The sequence below is a fragment of the Pipistrellus hanaki genome (assembly GCF_964339955.1).
Source record: "Pipistrellus hanaki genome assembly, chromosome: 1".
Taxonomy (NCBI): Eukaryota; Metazoa; Chordata; class Mammalia; order Chiroptera; family Vespertilionidae; genus Pipistrellus; species Pipistrellus hanaki.
In genome coordinates, this window is record NC_140503.1 from 8,013,551 (window position 1) to 8,028,087 (window position 14,537).

General features: G+C 39.0%; 1 protein-coding gene across 13 annotated transcripts in view; it reads right to left on the reverse strand.

The window, feature by feature from the left end:
• Positions 1-14,537, reverse strand: part of UNC79 (unc-79 homolog, NALCN channel complex subunit) — a 205,130-nt gene that overhangs the window by 80,663 nt on the left and 109,930 nt on the right. For 11 of the 13 annotated variants that reach the window (XM_084873274.1, XM_084873273.1, XM_084873267.1 and 8 more), the window contains 5 exons: positions 11,600-11,757; positions 8,187-8,368; positions 6,051-6,252; positions 5,238-5,417; positions 3,779-3,844 (listed from right to left, as the gene is read on the reverse strand). In XM_084873274.1, coding sequence (XP_084729400.1) covers positions 3,779-3,844; positions 5,238-5,417; positions 6,051-6,252; positions 8,187-8,368; positions 11,600-11,757 — 788 coding nt within the window. The remainder of the gene's footprint in view (positions 1-3,778; positions 3,845-5,237; positions 5,418-6,050; positions 6,253-8,186; positions 8,369-11,599; positions 11,758-14,537) is intronic. The other 2 variants (XM_084873263.1, XM_084873268.1) reach the window with 1 other exon arrangement.

The following is a 14,537-nucleotide window of genomic DNA, read 5'->3' on the forward strand; positions in this document are numbered from 1 at the left end:
TGGTCCCCAGAGGCCATTCTTATTACCTGTGCCTACCTTTCTCTCAGTAACTGGATGTGGTCCCTAAACTCTGTCAATGTCCAAGGACAAGAAAGGAGGGAAGAGGGGAGGGAGGAAGGGAAGAATGAACAGAGTTTCCTGTAGCATTTCTTAACTCTCCTGACAAATAGCTATTATGCCAGGCAGAACTTTTTCTTCATTCACTTGACTTATTTCCCCTATAAGAACTAGAATGCTATGCTTCATCCATTGAAGTGCTACGCTTCCTCCATTTTTTTAACCTCCATAGAATATGGGGCAGTGTCTGACTTATACTAGATGCTTATTATTCATAAATGTCTACATATACTGAATTCAAATAAATATTTCAGATCTTGTCTTCTCTACAGGAGAAAAAACTGATGAGGTCTCCAAACAGCAAGGAAGTGGCTAGGGAAACTTCCTCTGTGTAAGTCAACTCCCAGCCACCGCTGTCAAACCAATGTGACAAGCAGAGGAAGAAAGGACCCCTTCCACGAGCTTACTCTGCATTCAGATGAGAGAGGCCAAGGATTACACCCTATAGATGATGTATTATTTCAGTAGTTCTAGCCACACTGCCTCACTGGTCTCCCTAGCTCATTAATTTAACTTACAGCTTCATTCACAGCAGTTCTATTGTGTGTGCACATGGCCACAGAGGCTGTAAAGTTGAGGCTGGTAACTAGCTCTGCATCCTCATAAACTCCCCATCCCTGCCTTTGCCTCTTCCTTCCCCACATCCTATCACTTGGGAAACTGTCATTTCTCAAAACCATCAATTCAAACAAGGGCATTCCTACAAAAAACACCGTACTCTTTGATTTATTGGATAGAAATGATCAATAGGTATTTTGAAGATAATGAAGATTTGAATTATAAACCATCTTTCTAGGAAAAAAAAAAAAAAGAGAGAGCCCAAAAGAGAAGCAATTTGGAAGTCCAGGCTGGAACCTAAGAGGGAGGCAGGAAGGGTCAATACAAATTTCACTGATGTTACCAAGCATTGGGTGCCTAGCATTGGGTACCTTCTCTTACTGATACAAATTCAGACCAAGGGATCTCAGGATTTCTCAACGGGCTTGCATTAGGATAGCTGACCAATCTGTAGGTTCTAAAAGGAAAGATCCTCTGGTCTATGCTCATGGCTTACTGGATGCTCACTGTAGCAGACCTGAATACCCAACGCAGCTCCATAACTAGATTGGTGTGCCCAAGCCATCCTAAAGGGTAGGAATATCCTAAAAACAATTCTTCAGGAATTGTGGTGGAAGGAAAGCAAGTAAAGTATCTTGGACTCAAGTATCAGTTCTATCCCTAACTAGTTAGTTATACGTGATCTTCAGCAAACCGTCTAAGCAGAATTCCTTAATTCTTCAGGACCTGTATTCCTGTCCATATGTAAAGTGAAAAAAAAAATACTTTACATATATCCTTAGTTGTAAAATCAAAATCAGATGATGTGCATAAAAACACTCTTCATAGAGAGAAGCACTAAACATATATGAAATATTATTATTATTTACCTACTACTGTTCAATTACTCATTCCAGGAGATGAGGGATAAGACATAGTGAAACCCCATGTGATTACATGGATTATTGTTCAGTATTATGCATCACGTTCACTTAATATTCAACAGATGTTCTGAATTATCAAAGACGAAGAATTCCTGGTTCTCACAGCATTAGTCAAAATACACTTTATATCTAATTAGGATTAAACCAATTTCAGATTAGCAGGAGAACGTGTATTTTCCATCAATTGAGATTAAAGGTGTAGAGCTCCCACTAGCATTTACCACACATGCCTTGCAAGAGAGATCAAGACATCTGGGCTTGTGACCCAGATCTGTTTGTTACCAACAAACCTGGGGCACTTGCTCTTCTCTGGAAACCTCAGTTTCCTCTTCAGTAAAAGGAAACTATTAACCTACTTCTAATATTTCATTTATAGCATTCTATGAATTTTCTATATTTGCACAAGGCCTTTGATTTGACTCATAAATGTCATGGAAGAATGCAGCTCTTCACTAGCCTTACAGAGTATACCTTCCATATAAGTGTATTTCCGTTGCAAATGTGCTGTGCATGCTCATATCAGAGAACCATAAATTATAAATTCCAGTGACAAAAAATTCAGCCTTTACTTCAGGCCCAATCAATACAAGGTCTTGCATAGAGGAGTGCATTATCTGTACCAAACAAATATATATTCAATAGCATGTTCTTTAGTATCCATTTAATTTTTATCTTAAACCATCCTGTAGTCTTCTGACTGTCCTGCTATGTCTTTGCTTCCAGTGTTAAGTGATAATAATACAAAACTGAAAAACTAGTTTGAAATCGCCTTATAAGCAATTTATAAGTTTTCAAATCTAAAGTTTTGCTTTATGGTGGTGTCATGTAAATGATATTTATGTTTAATATGAACAATGCTTTTATTTGCCCCTTTTCCATCTTGTCACATTTGATGGGACAACTGGATGACTGAAACTTTTCTTCACTTTAAGAAATGTATATATACATTTTCCCAAAGAGATGTGAGAGATTGGATTGTTATAATGGGTGATAATAACTACAGACTAGCTTTTCAACTCAGCCTTACGACAAAAAGAAAAGTTGGGGTCAAATCAAGATAGTTTGTGAAACTGTGTAAGACCCATCTCAAAAAGACCTAACTGAAGGGAAGCTGGATGGATTTCACATTTGTAGTGAACTCAGAATAAGAAGTTCTTATTTCATCTTCCTTCCATCTCAGCACAGTTGAGGCACAAGTGGTGTACAAAATAAGGTAGAGAGATTCTGCCAAGTATTTGCTATCCCTTCTTTCTCATCAATTTTAAAGGAGAACATACACTCTGGCCACCATCTACCATCTGCAATCATAATCTTATGCTCCTCTCCCATCCCTCATCGCCTCTCTTTCTAGAGTCATTTTTATAACACATAACAAACACACTTCAAAGTCTCTCTACTTGAAATTTTCCTTCTGACACTATTCTGAAAAGTTCACCTTAAAACTATTCTTAGAAAAACATTAATAGGAAAACAAAATCTTTGTTAGCATGGTTCATAGATGGCAGTTACCAAGCTTGTTTCTGACAAATAAGCAGGTACTCAGAACCTTCTCAGTTTTCCCAACAAGTTATGGGACTATTTGTGTGAATAACGTTCAGTCTGTAATAGTCTTGCCAGTGTCTCTTCAACCCTTAGGATAATTCGGGAACATCAGATGACAGTTGCCCTGTGCCAAGCAGGATATGATCCCATGATGCGCCAAACAATGGAAACTCTTTCTCTGAGAGACAGAAAAGCATGTAGAGCTGCAATGAATCAGGAATGACTAAGGGGATGAGTGAATGACGGTGGCTCCAATGTACAACCTTTTAAAATGCAAATGAAATGCATGTTTTTTCCTATAGCAGATATACATGAACATACCATTTCTATGGGTAAATACACATACAAATATAAGTACTAGATATGGCTCTAGTCATATGGGCTCTCTGGGGAACTCAGTGTGTACTCAGATAACAAGATGCTTTTTTCTGGACCCAAAGTTAGCAGCAGCAAAAGCCACCTGCTAACACAAAAGGAATTGTTATGTCAGGGGCCCAAATGTTTGAGCGCCTGGGTAAGACCCGTGGAGCTTGCCAAACCTAACTACGTCACTGTGGTCCAGTAAGAGACACCGCACTCTCTGCCTGTCCACCTGCAAGAGACAGTTGCACACAGCCCTTCCAGTCAGAAGTACCCACCTGGCATCTGTTCGGGTGTCCCACCGAGAGCTGGAGCAGACTGCTCTTGCCTGGTCAACCTCACAGCTTAAAAATCAACAACAACTCTATTTAAATAAGCATTAAAAACAACTTGAGCCTAGAAAATATACTTAGTGCTAACTGCATTGGGTAGTAGGGGCAAGTTTAGTTTTCCTATTTGTAATTAGCATCGCATAGTAGATGTCTACATCACAAAAGTTTTGTGGTTTCATCTGAATCTCAAGGACATTCTGCAATGTTACTTTAATTCTTAATCTTCAGAATTGTCACGTGAATCAATGAACAAGAAATAACAGTAAGTAAAACTGTATACCCCAAACTTATCAGTTCTATTCTAAAGGAGCTGGGACATTCTTATAGAAACTGTAATCTAGTTGATTGAGGGATTGGATTTTAGGATCTGATTCGGTGTCACGTGGGGCCTCACATTAGGACAGCATATTCTGAAATGGGCACCTATTATTATCTTTGCTCTCTGAACACCTATATTATTGATTGCTTACAGGGCTTTTATTGATTCTCCCAAAGTTCAAAACACTACATGACCTTAGCTTGTCGAGAAATAGAGGGAAATGCAATAAATAAAATAAAATCATATTCATGATTTAAAATGGTCATGTTACAATAAAGCTGCCTTCTAATAAATGCCAATGAAAAAGCAAACTTCAGCTTCTAACAGGATAAGAAGAAATATATTTTATGATGTTCTTTTATTAACTTCACAGCAGTTAAAAATTTAATAAATGTTATAAGTTAGCAATGTATTTAAACATATCCATTCACTAATGTGATGATTTAGTTATGAATTTTTAATTATTAATTATGAGCTATTGTTAATCATTAGAGTCCATCTAGTGAGTTCGTAATTTAAGGGAAATTTTGTTCTCTTTAAAAATGCAATATAAAGAAAGACCTTTAGAGAACAAGTGCATATGGTCTTTTTTTAAGTTGGCAAAGAAGCTTGTTTAAGTTGGGCAAAAACTCAACTTCTCGGCCTAATTTGTCTTTGTAAAAGCAACCATTATTATTAGCTTGTCTGGAAGCCTGTTTGGCTGCCTCTACCATACAGTCATTAAATGACCATGTCAAAGTCTTCTTAGGAATCTCTTATCCAGGCTGGTGCAAACTTCACATTTGAGTACTTAGGAGCAAATGCTTCTTTCATGCCAAGCATCAATGGGTTTGCTGCCTTCCACATTCCAAAACAATCTACTGAACAATCTACTGTTAGATGAAGGCCTTGCTTCACCCCAAAACTGGAAAAAGCCACCCAGGGCACTAACACCCCTGGGGGGACCCTCTAGGGAATCTGAAGGCCAAACCTTGATGGCCAAGCTGTTGGCTAAATTCGCTCCTCTCTATGCACATTCAGCAGGACAAGCCGGGCTCCAAAAGACATTCAACAGGTGTAAAGGAAGGATGAAAGAAGATACTCAACGGATTTTGGAGGTCAGGGTCTCAGGGAGGGAGAGCGCCCTCTTGGATTCCACGGGCCCTTTCACGCTGTCCCTCAGGGAACGCACACTCTTCTGGCGGTTCCTCGCAAAGCGAGCCCTCTTGATCTTCCACAGTGCGGTGTCGCTGAGGTTGGTGACGTTGGTCCTTACAGCAGTGATAGCTTTGCAAAAGGAATCAGAGGTTATCATTTTCCTTAGCTCCTATGTTATGCAACTAGCTTAAAACCATCTATCTGTGTGTATTTTTCAGTATTACAAACCATCTTTCATGGATATATGACTCATTCACCTTTCTCTCTTCAGGATAGCTTACATTAAAAATCATGACTATTGCCTATCATGACTATCGTATAATTAAGATTAAATTATCTGATTTTGTTATCGCTGGATAACTAGTTGACTGACCAAAGCCTTTTCCCCATCTAGTCAGACTGTAGGTACCTGATTAAGAAGCATGAGAGAGTGAATTTTGCAAGGTGCAAATCTCTCTTACAAACCTGCTGACAAACATTACAATCACAATGATTGAATAGCATTTAAGGAACACAACATTCACAAATGTTTTTCACAAATCCCCCAAGGAACTAGAACATTTGGGATTTCAGAATGCCAGAAAATAGGTAATCTGAGGATTACTACAGTAGGTAGTCAATAAACATCTGATAGATGGAGTACAAAGTTAAGGCAGCCTCCATAATGGGAAGCCGAACTACACACATAGTATCTTCTGCTTATCTAGCAAGCACAAGCATAGGAACCTCGACTCTATGCAGCAAGTTCTTCCTTTTGCTTACTTGTAGGAAAAGGAAATTCTTTGTTACAATCCAAATGCAGCTGGGCCTCCAAAGAAAGTGTCTCAAATCTGTTGACAAAGAACTCCCAGCTCAGAGCAGGAATATCTTGCTTGAGAAAATGCAAGAGCAAAAGCTTGCTCAATATTGTGGGTCGATCTTTAACCACAGTGTCAAACTGGAAGTCAAGACAAAGACACAGGCCCTGGGAAAGGGAGGAGGAAAGCAAAGCCAGGTGTAAACATCGAAGTTGCTTTAAATTAAATACACTAAGCAAGTCTGTGGAACAAGGCAGACTCCTCAATCTATATTTATAATGTAGAATGAGCCAGTTGAAATCTTTCTTACTGAAAATTTTGGTAGAAAAAAATACAAAAGAAAAGCTTCTCCTAATTGTAGAACAGCCCTTAAATGTTGACTTAGAAATCTGAACTAAATGTATGTTATTAATTTTTTTACCCAAATATCCTCAAACCAATGTTTCTTTTCTTAATGTCTGTTGTTTCTATAAGAGAAGCGTACTTCCAAAGGTACCTTTTAGAATACACAAAGAGGTTGTCTTTAAATGTTAAATTCTAAAATTTGGAATTAAATTTTCTAAAAGAAATTCAGATTTTAGAATTCTTTTAATGATTCTAAAAGAAAATAAGTCATCTTCTTGGAATGTGAGTGAAACATAGGGTTTTTAAAAAATCAAAGATGTAATGAATTGAGCATCTGTTTCTCTAATAGATAAGTCTACAATTCCCTTTTTCAAAAAACTGCAATTCATCCTATTAATTCATCTAACTCTCACCTAATGAGGGCCTCCTGTGTTCCAGGCCCTGAGCAGCGGTAAGACATACAACCACCAAAGTCTTATTAAGACCAACAGAGAAGGACTGTCCCGAACACAAATGGAAGCTTTCACAAGGAAGGGTGTGCGCCCACAGACAGCACAACCACAGAATGCTTTAGGTCCCTCCCACTGCCCTCTCTCCTTAGTCTTTTTCACAAGTACCCTCCCACTGATGGGGGGCAGTGTACACACACACACAGAGTTAAGAATATGACTTTATTATGAGTCAGACCTGAGTCTTTTCTACCACTTACTAGCCGTGTGACTCTGAAATTACTTAACCTTTATGACCCTCAGCTTCTTTATCTGTAAAATGGGAACATACTAAAGGTTATTGTGGGGATTAACTGAAATAATGCAGGATTGGATACTTTAAATACACTGCCCTGAAAACACAATGGCTATCTGGTAAATGTTAGCTCTTGCCGTTATTAACTTTAATAATAATGAAATAATAATACGTCAGGTGGCAATGGGGAAAAACAGAAGATCAGGACTTTGGAGGTTCTAGTTTTGGTTCTCCCAAAATTCACTCTGTGTCCTTTCATACGTGACACTATCTCTCTGAGACTTGGTTTCTTCAACTATAAAATACATGTGCCAGCCTGGCCAGTGTGGTGCAATGGTTGAGCATCAACCTATGAACCGGGAGGTCACAGTTGGATTCCCAATCAGCGCACATGCCTGGGTTGTGGGCTTGATCCCCAGTAGTGGGTGTGCAAGAGGCAGTTGATTGCTTCTCTCTTTCATTGATGTTTCCATCTCTCTCTCTCTCTCCCCTGTCTTCTGAAATCAATAAAAATATATTTTAAAAAATAAATACATTTTTAAAAACATAGGCGCCAAATAAGATAAATATACAACTCTCTCCAGGTCTTATATTTCTGTTACTTTGGCTTTAATTTGTAGCATTTCATTTTGGTAGCATATTTACCTTCTGGCTTTATAATTTACCTGATTTCTCTTAGAAGCTAGCCCCTACTAAAAGGACTTTTAGCCCAGAAACCAGTGGAATGTTATAAATACGCTTAATTTAATAATCTGCCACAAAAAAATGTTACACAATAATTCTATCTGTCAGATTCAGCACATAGACAAAGACTGAAAAAAAAAAGTATCAACAAATAAAAATAAGAAGTCTGTTTATACGATGCGATTCTGGGATGTTTTTCCCAACTTAAAAATTTCCACAATTATCATCATCATCATCCTCAGTACTTGTGTGTATGTGACACATAACTCAGGGTTTAGTGGCGCAGAGCAGAGAGCCGTGTGCAGAGCACACACACTGAGGGCAGCACCTGCAGCGCCGGCCTCTTTATGGTGTCCAGCAGGAGCCCGGCCCTGGTAGCCACCGCTGGGTTGACGTCCTCCACGGCCGCCAGGAAGCAGCAGAAAGCATGTGCCAGCGAGTACTTCAGCAGGTGGTTTTTGGTCACGGAGTGAATATCCAGAAATCTACAAATGACAGCCACCTTTTCCACTGAAAGGTAAAAGGCAGAGGACAAAAAAATGACATTTGTTTAGGTATTCTGAACCCACTGAGATAAGGGTACTCTGGGCCCCCATACATTGGTTTTAAACACCAAAAGGAACGTCTACTGCTTCCTCTTCAGTGATCTGTGCAGCACAGACCACCTCTACTCAGTGCAGTATTTTTGTCAGGCAGCCTTGATTTAGTTCTGGGTTGTCTCTCTCTCTCTCTCTCTCTTTTTTAATGGTCTTTCCCATTGTTTAACTTCCAGCTATATTTCAAACTATTCAAAATGCCTCCGTGCTCATTTATTTGTCCATCCCATAAAAGTTCCACAGACAACACAGGAAGGTGGGAGGTACCCGCCAATCCTGGCTCTATTTTCTGGACCCTCTATTCCACTCTTAGCATATCATGATGTGAAGTGACAACCAATTCACGGGGCTGTACAGTGTACACCTTCCCTAAAATAGATGCACCCTACTTGATAGATTTCTAATTATTCTTCAAATCTATGTTAAATGATTCCAGCCACTCTTAAAACAGAGCTTGATAAAAAATAATAATAATAATAATAAATAAATAAAAGCCATAGAAGATAGTGAAGCAATATTGTTCCATGGAAATAGAGATGGTTCAGTATTTTGCTTAAGCTATTCCAGCAGCCTAGAATATTCTTTCTATTCTTCTCTGCTGCCATGCTTAAAAGAACCTGCTGTTTAAATTCTACATGTTCTGTGAAGTCCACTTTGACTTCCTAGAGTGGTCTTTCCATCTCCCGAACTCCAGCAAAAATACTATTCATTGCCCTAGCTGGTTTGGCTCAGTGAATAGAGTATATGTGGACTGAAGGGTCCTGGGTTCTCTACCAGTCAAGGGCACATGCCCAGGTTCTGGGCTTGATCCCCAGTAGGGGATGTGCAGGAGGCAGCCGATCAATGATTCCCTCTCATCATTGACGTTTCTATCTCTCTCTCCCCTCTCACATTCTCTCTGAAATGAATAAAAATATATATTTTTCAAATACTATTCATTTAGATATGCCATTTGTATGTTCATATTTAGCTATAAGGCATATCTTCTTTTGTGATCTTGAATTATATTTATACCTTCATAGTTTCTTAATCTTTTACATGTTTGTATTTGGTCCCATCAATTAAATTGAGAGCTTCTGAGAGCAGGAGTTTGCCCTTATACTCTTTAATTATTCAATAAATCCACTAATTCACTTATTTTAAAGACACCATCCTAGGTACTTGTTGGGGAGATGGAAGTAAATTAAAAAATGAACTGTCAGGGACTGAATTGTTGTGACCCCCACCCCCCATCCCACAAATTTACACATGAAGCCCTAACCCCCAATGTGATGGCATTTGGAGTTGGAACCTTGGGAGGTCATCAGGTTTAGATGAGGTCATGAGGGTGGGGCCCCATGATGGGATTTGTGTCCTTATAAAAATCAAAAGGGAAACTAGACACAAGAAGAAGGTGACCATCTGCAAGCCAGAAAGAGCCCTCCCCAAGGAACTGTATTGGCTGGCACCTTGATTTTGGACTCCCAGCCTCCAGAACTGTGAGACATAAACTCTGTTGTTTAAGCCACCCAGTCTGTGGTATTTTGTCATGGCAACCCAAGCAGACTAACATGTGAATCCTTCACAGGCCTTGACTTCAAAGTCTAGTCGGCTAAAGAGATAAACAGGTACAACTAGAAACAAAATGTAATATAAAAACCTGTCAATGCTGTTCGTGATGTATAAATAAAATGCTATGGGAGCTTGAAGGATTAAAAACAACTTCCCATCAAGGGAACAGAGATATGGAACTCAATGGGGGCATTTGAAGGTATTTCAAACAGAGATGGCATTTGAATGGGTTCTAGAAGGGAAGAGAGTTCAGATTGAGAACAGAGAATGGCCAAGATATAGGTGAGGGGCAGTAGGAAGCAATGAGGAAAGTACAATGGCAGATGAAGAAAGATGAGTGAGAAATGAGGCAACACACACGAGCAGTCAGGTCATGGGAGGTTTTGAATGTCCATTTAAGGAGTCTGAACTTTATTATCTAGACATTGAAAACCCTTAAAAATGTTTTGAATAGAAAAGCAACATAATCAGAGCTGTGAATTTTTTTTTATTTTTGCTTTTGTTACTGGTGAAATGGATTAGCACAATTTCAACACATCAAGAGGCCATCAAGAGTGCTGATGTTGCTAAGGGTTTGAAAGTGCTCAGAAAACAATGAGCACAGGCAGTTGAAGAGACGGGAAAATTGTTGATTGGGATAAACAGAAACAGTTAGCCAGTGATAGCATTTGGAAGACAATGGTATGTGAAAAAGAGAAGAGACTGCAAACTAACCTCCTGAAGACACCCCTGAACGGAGCACTGAAAGTGATTCATTTAAGACTAGCAGGGGGTGGTTCAAAAATGCTCGGAAAAGAAGTGTTTATTTATAGATTAGACAGTATATTTGACATGTACTCTATATTTAAAAAAGGTTAAAACGGAGTTCTTTGGGGGTCTGGATCAGATTAATTCAATTTAGATGATTTCTAATGGGGAAAATAGGATTTGGTTTTCGAACAAACTGCTGCTCGAACAACCTTCTGGAGCTAATTAAGTTCAGGGAACGAGGTTCCACTGTAATCAGTGTTTTTAACAAACACTCCCAGTTAAGCTGATGCAAGTAACCCATTAGGTTGACGACATGGTTGACCATTTAAGCCAGAACCCATTTGAAAGCAAATATTGTGCTGGTTTGGCTCAGTGGATAGAGCATCGGCCTGCGGACTGAAAGGTCCCAGGTTCGATTCCGGTCAAGGGCATGTACCTCGGTTGCGGACACATCCCCAGCAGGGGATGTGCAGGAGGCAGCTGATCCATGTTTCTGTCTCATTGATGTTTCTAACTCTCTATCCCTCTGTCTTCCTCTCTGTAAAACAATCAATAAAATATATTTTTTAAAAAGAAAGTAAACATTGTACAATTACTAAGTACCTGGAGCATAAACTCAGACTACCCTAGGCAAACTAGACAGGGCGACCCTCCCTAAGGACCACTCTGCAAAACACTATTGTTGACAAAGCTCAGCTAAGTAGACACAACGAAGAACATCGGCAAGCAGGACAATGCCCTATAAAAAGAGGGGCGGGAAATGGAGGCCAGAAAGAGATCTCCTAACTGGACATCTGGTTTGTAATGGGATCCGGAGAGAATTGTGAAGCTAACACAGAGGTACCTGCTTCAAACCTCATCTTCCAGTCTTTGCTGTTGAAGTTGCCGTTTATGATTGTCCAGAAGATGTCAGCACCATGAGGAAGTGACAACGCATGGAGCAGGAGAGGAACCGCCAGCGAAGACAGCTGGGAGAAGTCGGATTTGATGACTCTCCACAGGCTGGAAACCAAGAAGCAAAGCGGTCACAGTTATGATAACCTTTTTAGAAAGAAAATACTATTATCTTAATTGATAAGAAACATAGTTAACCAATAGGCGGTTGGAATGCTTTCGGTGAAATTGCATTCATCCACAAGCCTATGATCCTCTGATCAACTTTTCCTATGCTCTGTTCTGTTCATGTCTTTTTAAAGGAATTACTTTCATGAAACAACATAGAAAAACACCACTTAATATTACATTTTAATGTAAAATAAATTTAATTGCATATTTTAAATCCAAGTAATAAATGAATAATGGCTGTTAAAAATTATACAAAATTGATATTAACTGTATGTTAAGATGGTGAAGTGATAGTGATTTAAATTTCTTTTTCTTATACTGAACATGTGGGGAGTTATGTTGGTTTTGCTTGCCCGGCAGCCTTTTCCTCATATTATTCTAGCAAGGAGCAACTCTTTTTCAATTAAGAACAGCCTCTTCAGCTGGCAGAGGTGTCATTCAAGCCCCACAGACCCACCCCTTTTCCTATTGTAAGAGTGAACACAAAACCCATACTGGTCAAAGGACTTCAATGCCGAAAATCGAGTGATTAGTCAAGGGATGGACATATGATGTAATTATGGGAATGCCAGAATCCTTTTCCAGGTATTGATATGGACTCTGGGACAAGAAAGATCTCTCTTTTTCTCACGGAAACAGCCTGCTGAGAAGCAGCCAATACAGATGGAATGAGGCTAAGTGATGGGGAGAAAGGGAGAAAGAGAGATGAGACAAAAAGAGAAAAAAGGAGGGAGAGGGAGAGAGAAATCCCTAGTAATACCTTGTGAGAACTAGCCCTGCCTACAACCAGTCCATTATTGGTCAAAAATGTACCTTAGCAAGTTAGCTAAGTTCCTATCAATTTCTACCAGAATAATTCTGAAGGTCTATTTTTACTACTCCTATATAATAAAAGCAAAGTCTGCAAATAGTCCCCCTCGACCAGGAGTTCAACCAGGGGGCAGGGCCAGCAGCCGCTAGGGATCCTACCAATGCAAAAATTTCATGCACCGGGCCTCTAATAATATGTAAGTGGTTTCAAATCTTTTATTCATTTATTTAAAGTATGTCTTTTGTTTGTTTTTGTTGTTTTATTTTGTTGTCTTTTGGCTCCAGAGTTAATCCAGAATTGAAACTATTTGTGACTTTAAAAAACTCATAATATACCTCTAAAAGATGGGAGGAGTGGCACAGTATCTCCAATTTATGGAGAATATAAGTCACTAAAGTTGCTGGTATTTCAGAAAATATACTAGAATGAAAAGGAGTAATTTTCAAATGCCATATGCTTCAACTGAATTATGGATATCAGAAAAATAAGGATCTAATCTGAACCCTGTCATTAATAAACTGTGTAGCCAAGTGTAAATGTAACTTGTCTGAACTTCCACTTCCTCCTAATGCTGGCTGTATTAAATGTTTGGCACATAGTAGGTATTCAAAACTCTTACACTACTCTTACTGTTGTGAGGCTAAGGATGATGCTACTTCTCTCTACAACAACAGGCCCTATGGAGAATGCAAAGGAAAAAGAAGGCATCATCTCTGCCCTCTGGGAACTTGCATTTCAGTAGAAAGAAGCAAATTGTATATGGCACTAACAGAAAACTGTCCCAGTGACAAAAGTCCCTGGACTCTTCCAATCCCATACTGCTTTCTCGGGTCCCTAAGGCAGCCTTGTTTGAAAAATGGAAGCATGTCTTTTCTGCAGATCCCCTCACTGTCCCTCAAGGTTTCTGAGGGGGAAACCTGGGCTACGCAGCCCATAAGCTAAGGCAGAGATGCCAGGGCATCAAGGATCCATTTGTCCCAACTACATCTCTGATGGAGGTGGCTTTCACAACAGAAGTCTGCCACGTAGTCCCCCCACTCTCCTGCCCAATTCCTGACCCTGTCCCTTCACTGCTTCTATCTGGATTTGCTGCTTGTCTCATCTGTTACACTGATAATTTCAAAATTCTATCATTATCTCAATGCCTATCCAAATGGTATCTACTCCTGAGGCTTCTCTGATCATCCAAAAATGACCTCTCCCACCTATGAACTACACAAAACAGTCACCCCACACATCCCTGAGATTGACAGTAACTAATATATACATCAGTGACTTGTGTCTTCATTTATTGAAGATCTTAGTCTACTATATATTGGTTGTTTTGAGATTACTATGAAGATCATTCCCTCTTCACTCTCAAGAGTAGACCAATTTGAAGAATAAACTATGTGGTCACATTCTGTACACATACTATTCGCCCTCTTCCAAACTAAACTGCAAATTCCCAAAACGAATATTGCAAGCCCTCAATTAATATTTTTGAAAGAATAAATGAACAAAATGAATAATGACAAGTAGAGCCTCAAATTGGTTTAGTTACCAAGTTAATCTAAACCAACCTTTCCCTTTTTAATCACTTCATTCCTTGATATATAAAGATGAGGATAATATTTTTCTAACTTATTTCCAGGAAGATTGTAACAGTTATTTTAAAGTTCTTAAGAAGAAAACCACTATGTACATCCAGGGCAATATGTTCTTGTTTTTCTCAGAATGCCTGGTCAGTCTTTAAAAAAAAATGCATTATCAGGTAATATGTGGAGAGATTTTAGATGTCTATTAGCAGTTCTATTTCAAATAAGCAATTAAGTCCTTACTCAATTATACTAGGTAAATATTAACTCAGTACCTGGTGACATTTTTCTAGGTTACACTATATTCTTTTTCTTTAATTTATCTTTGT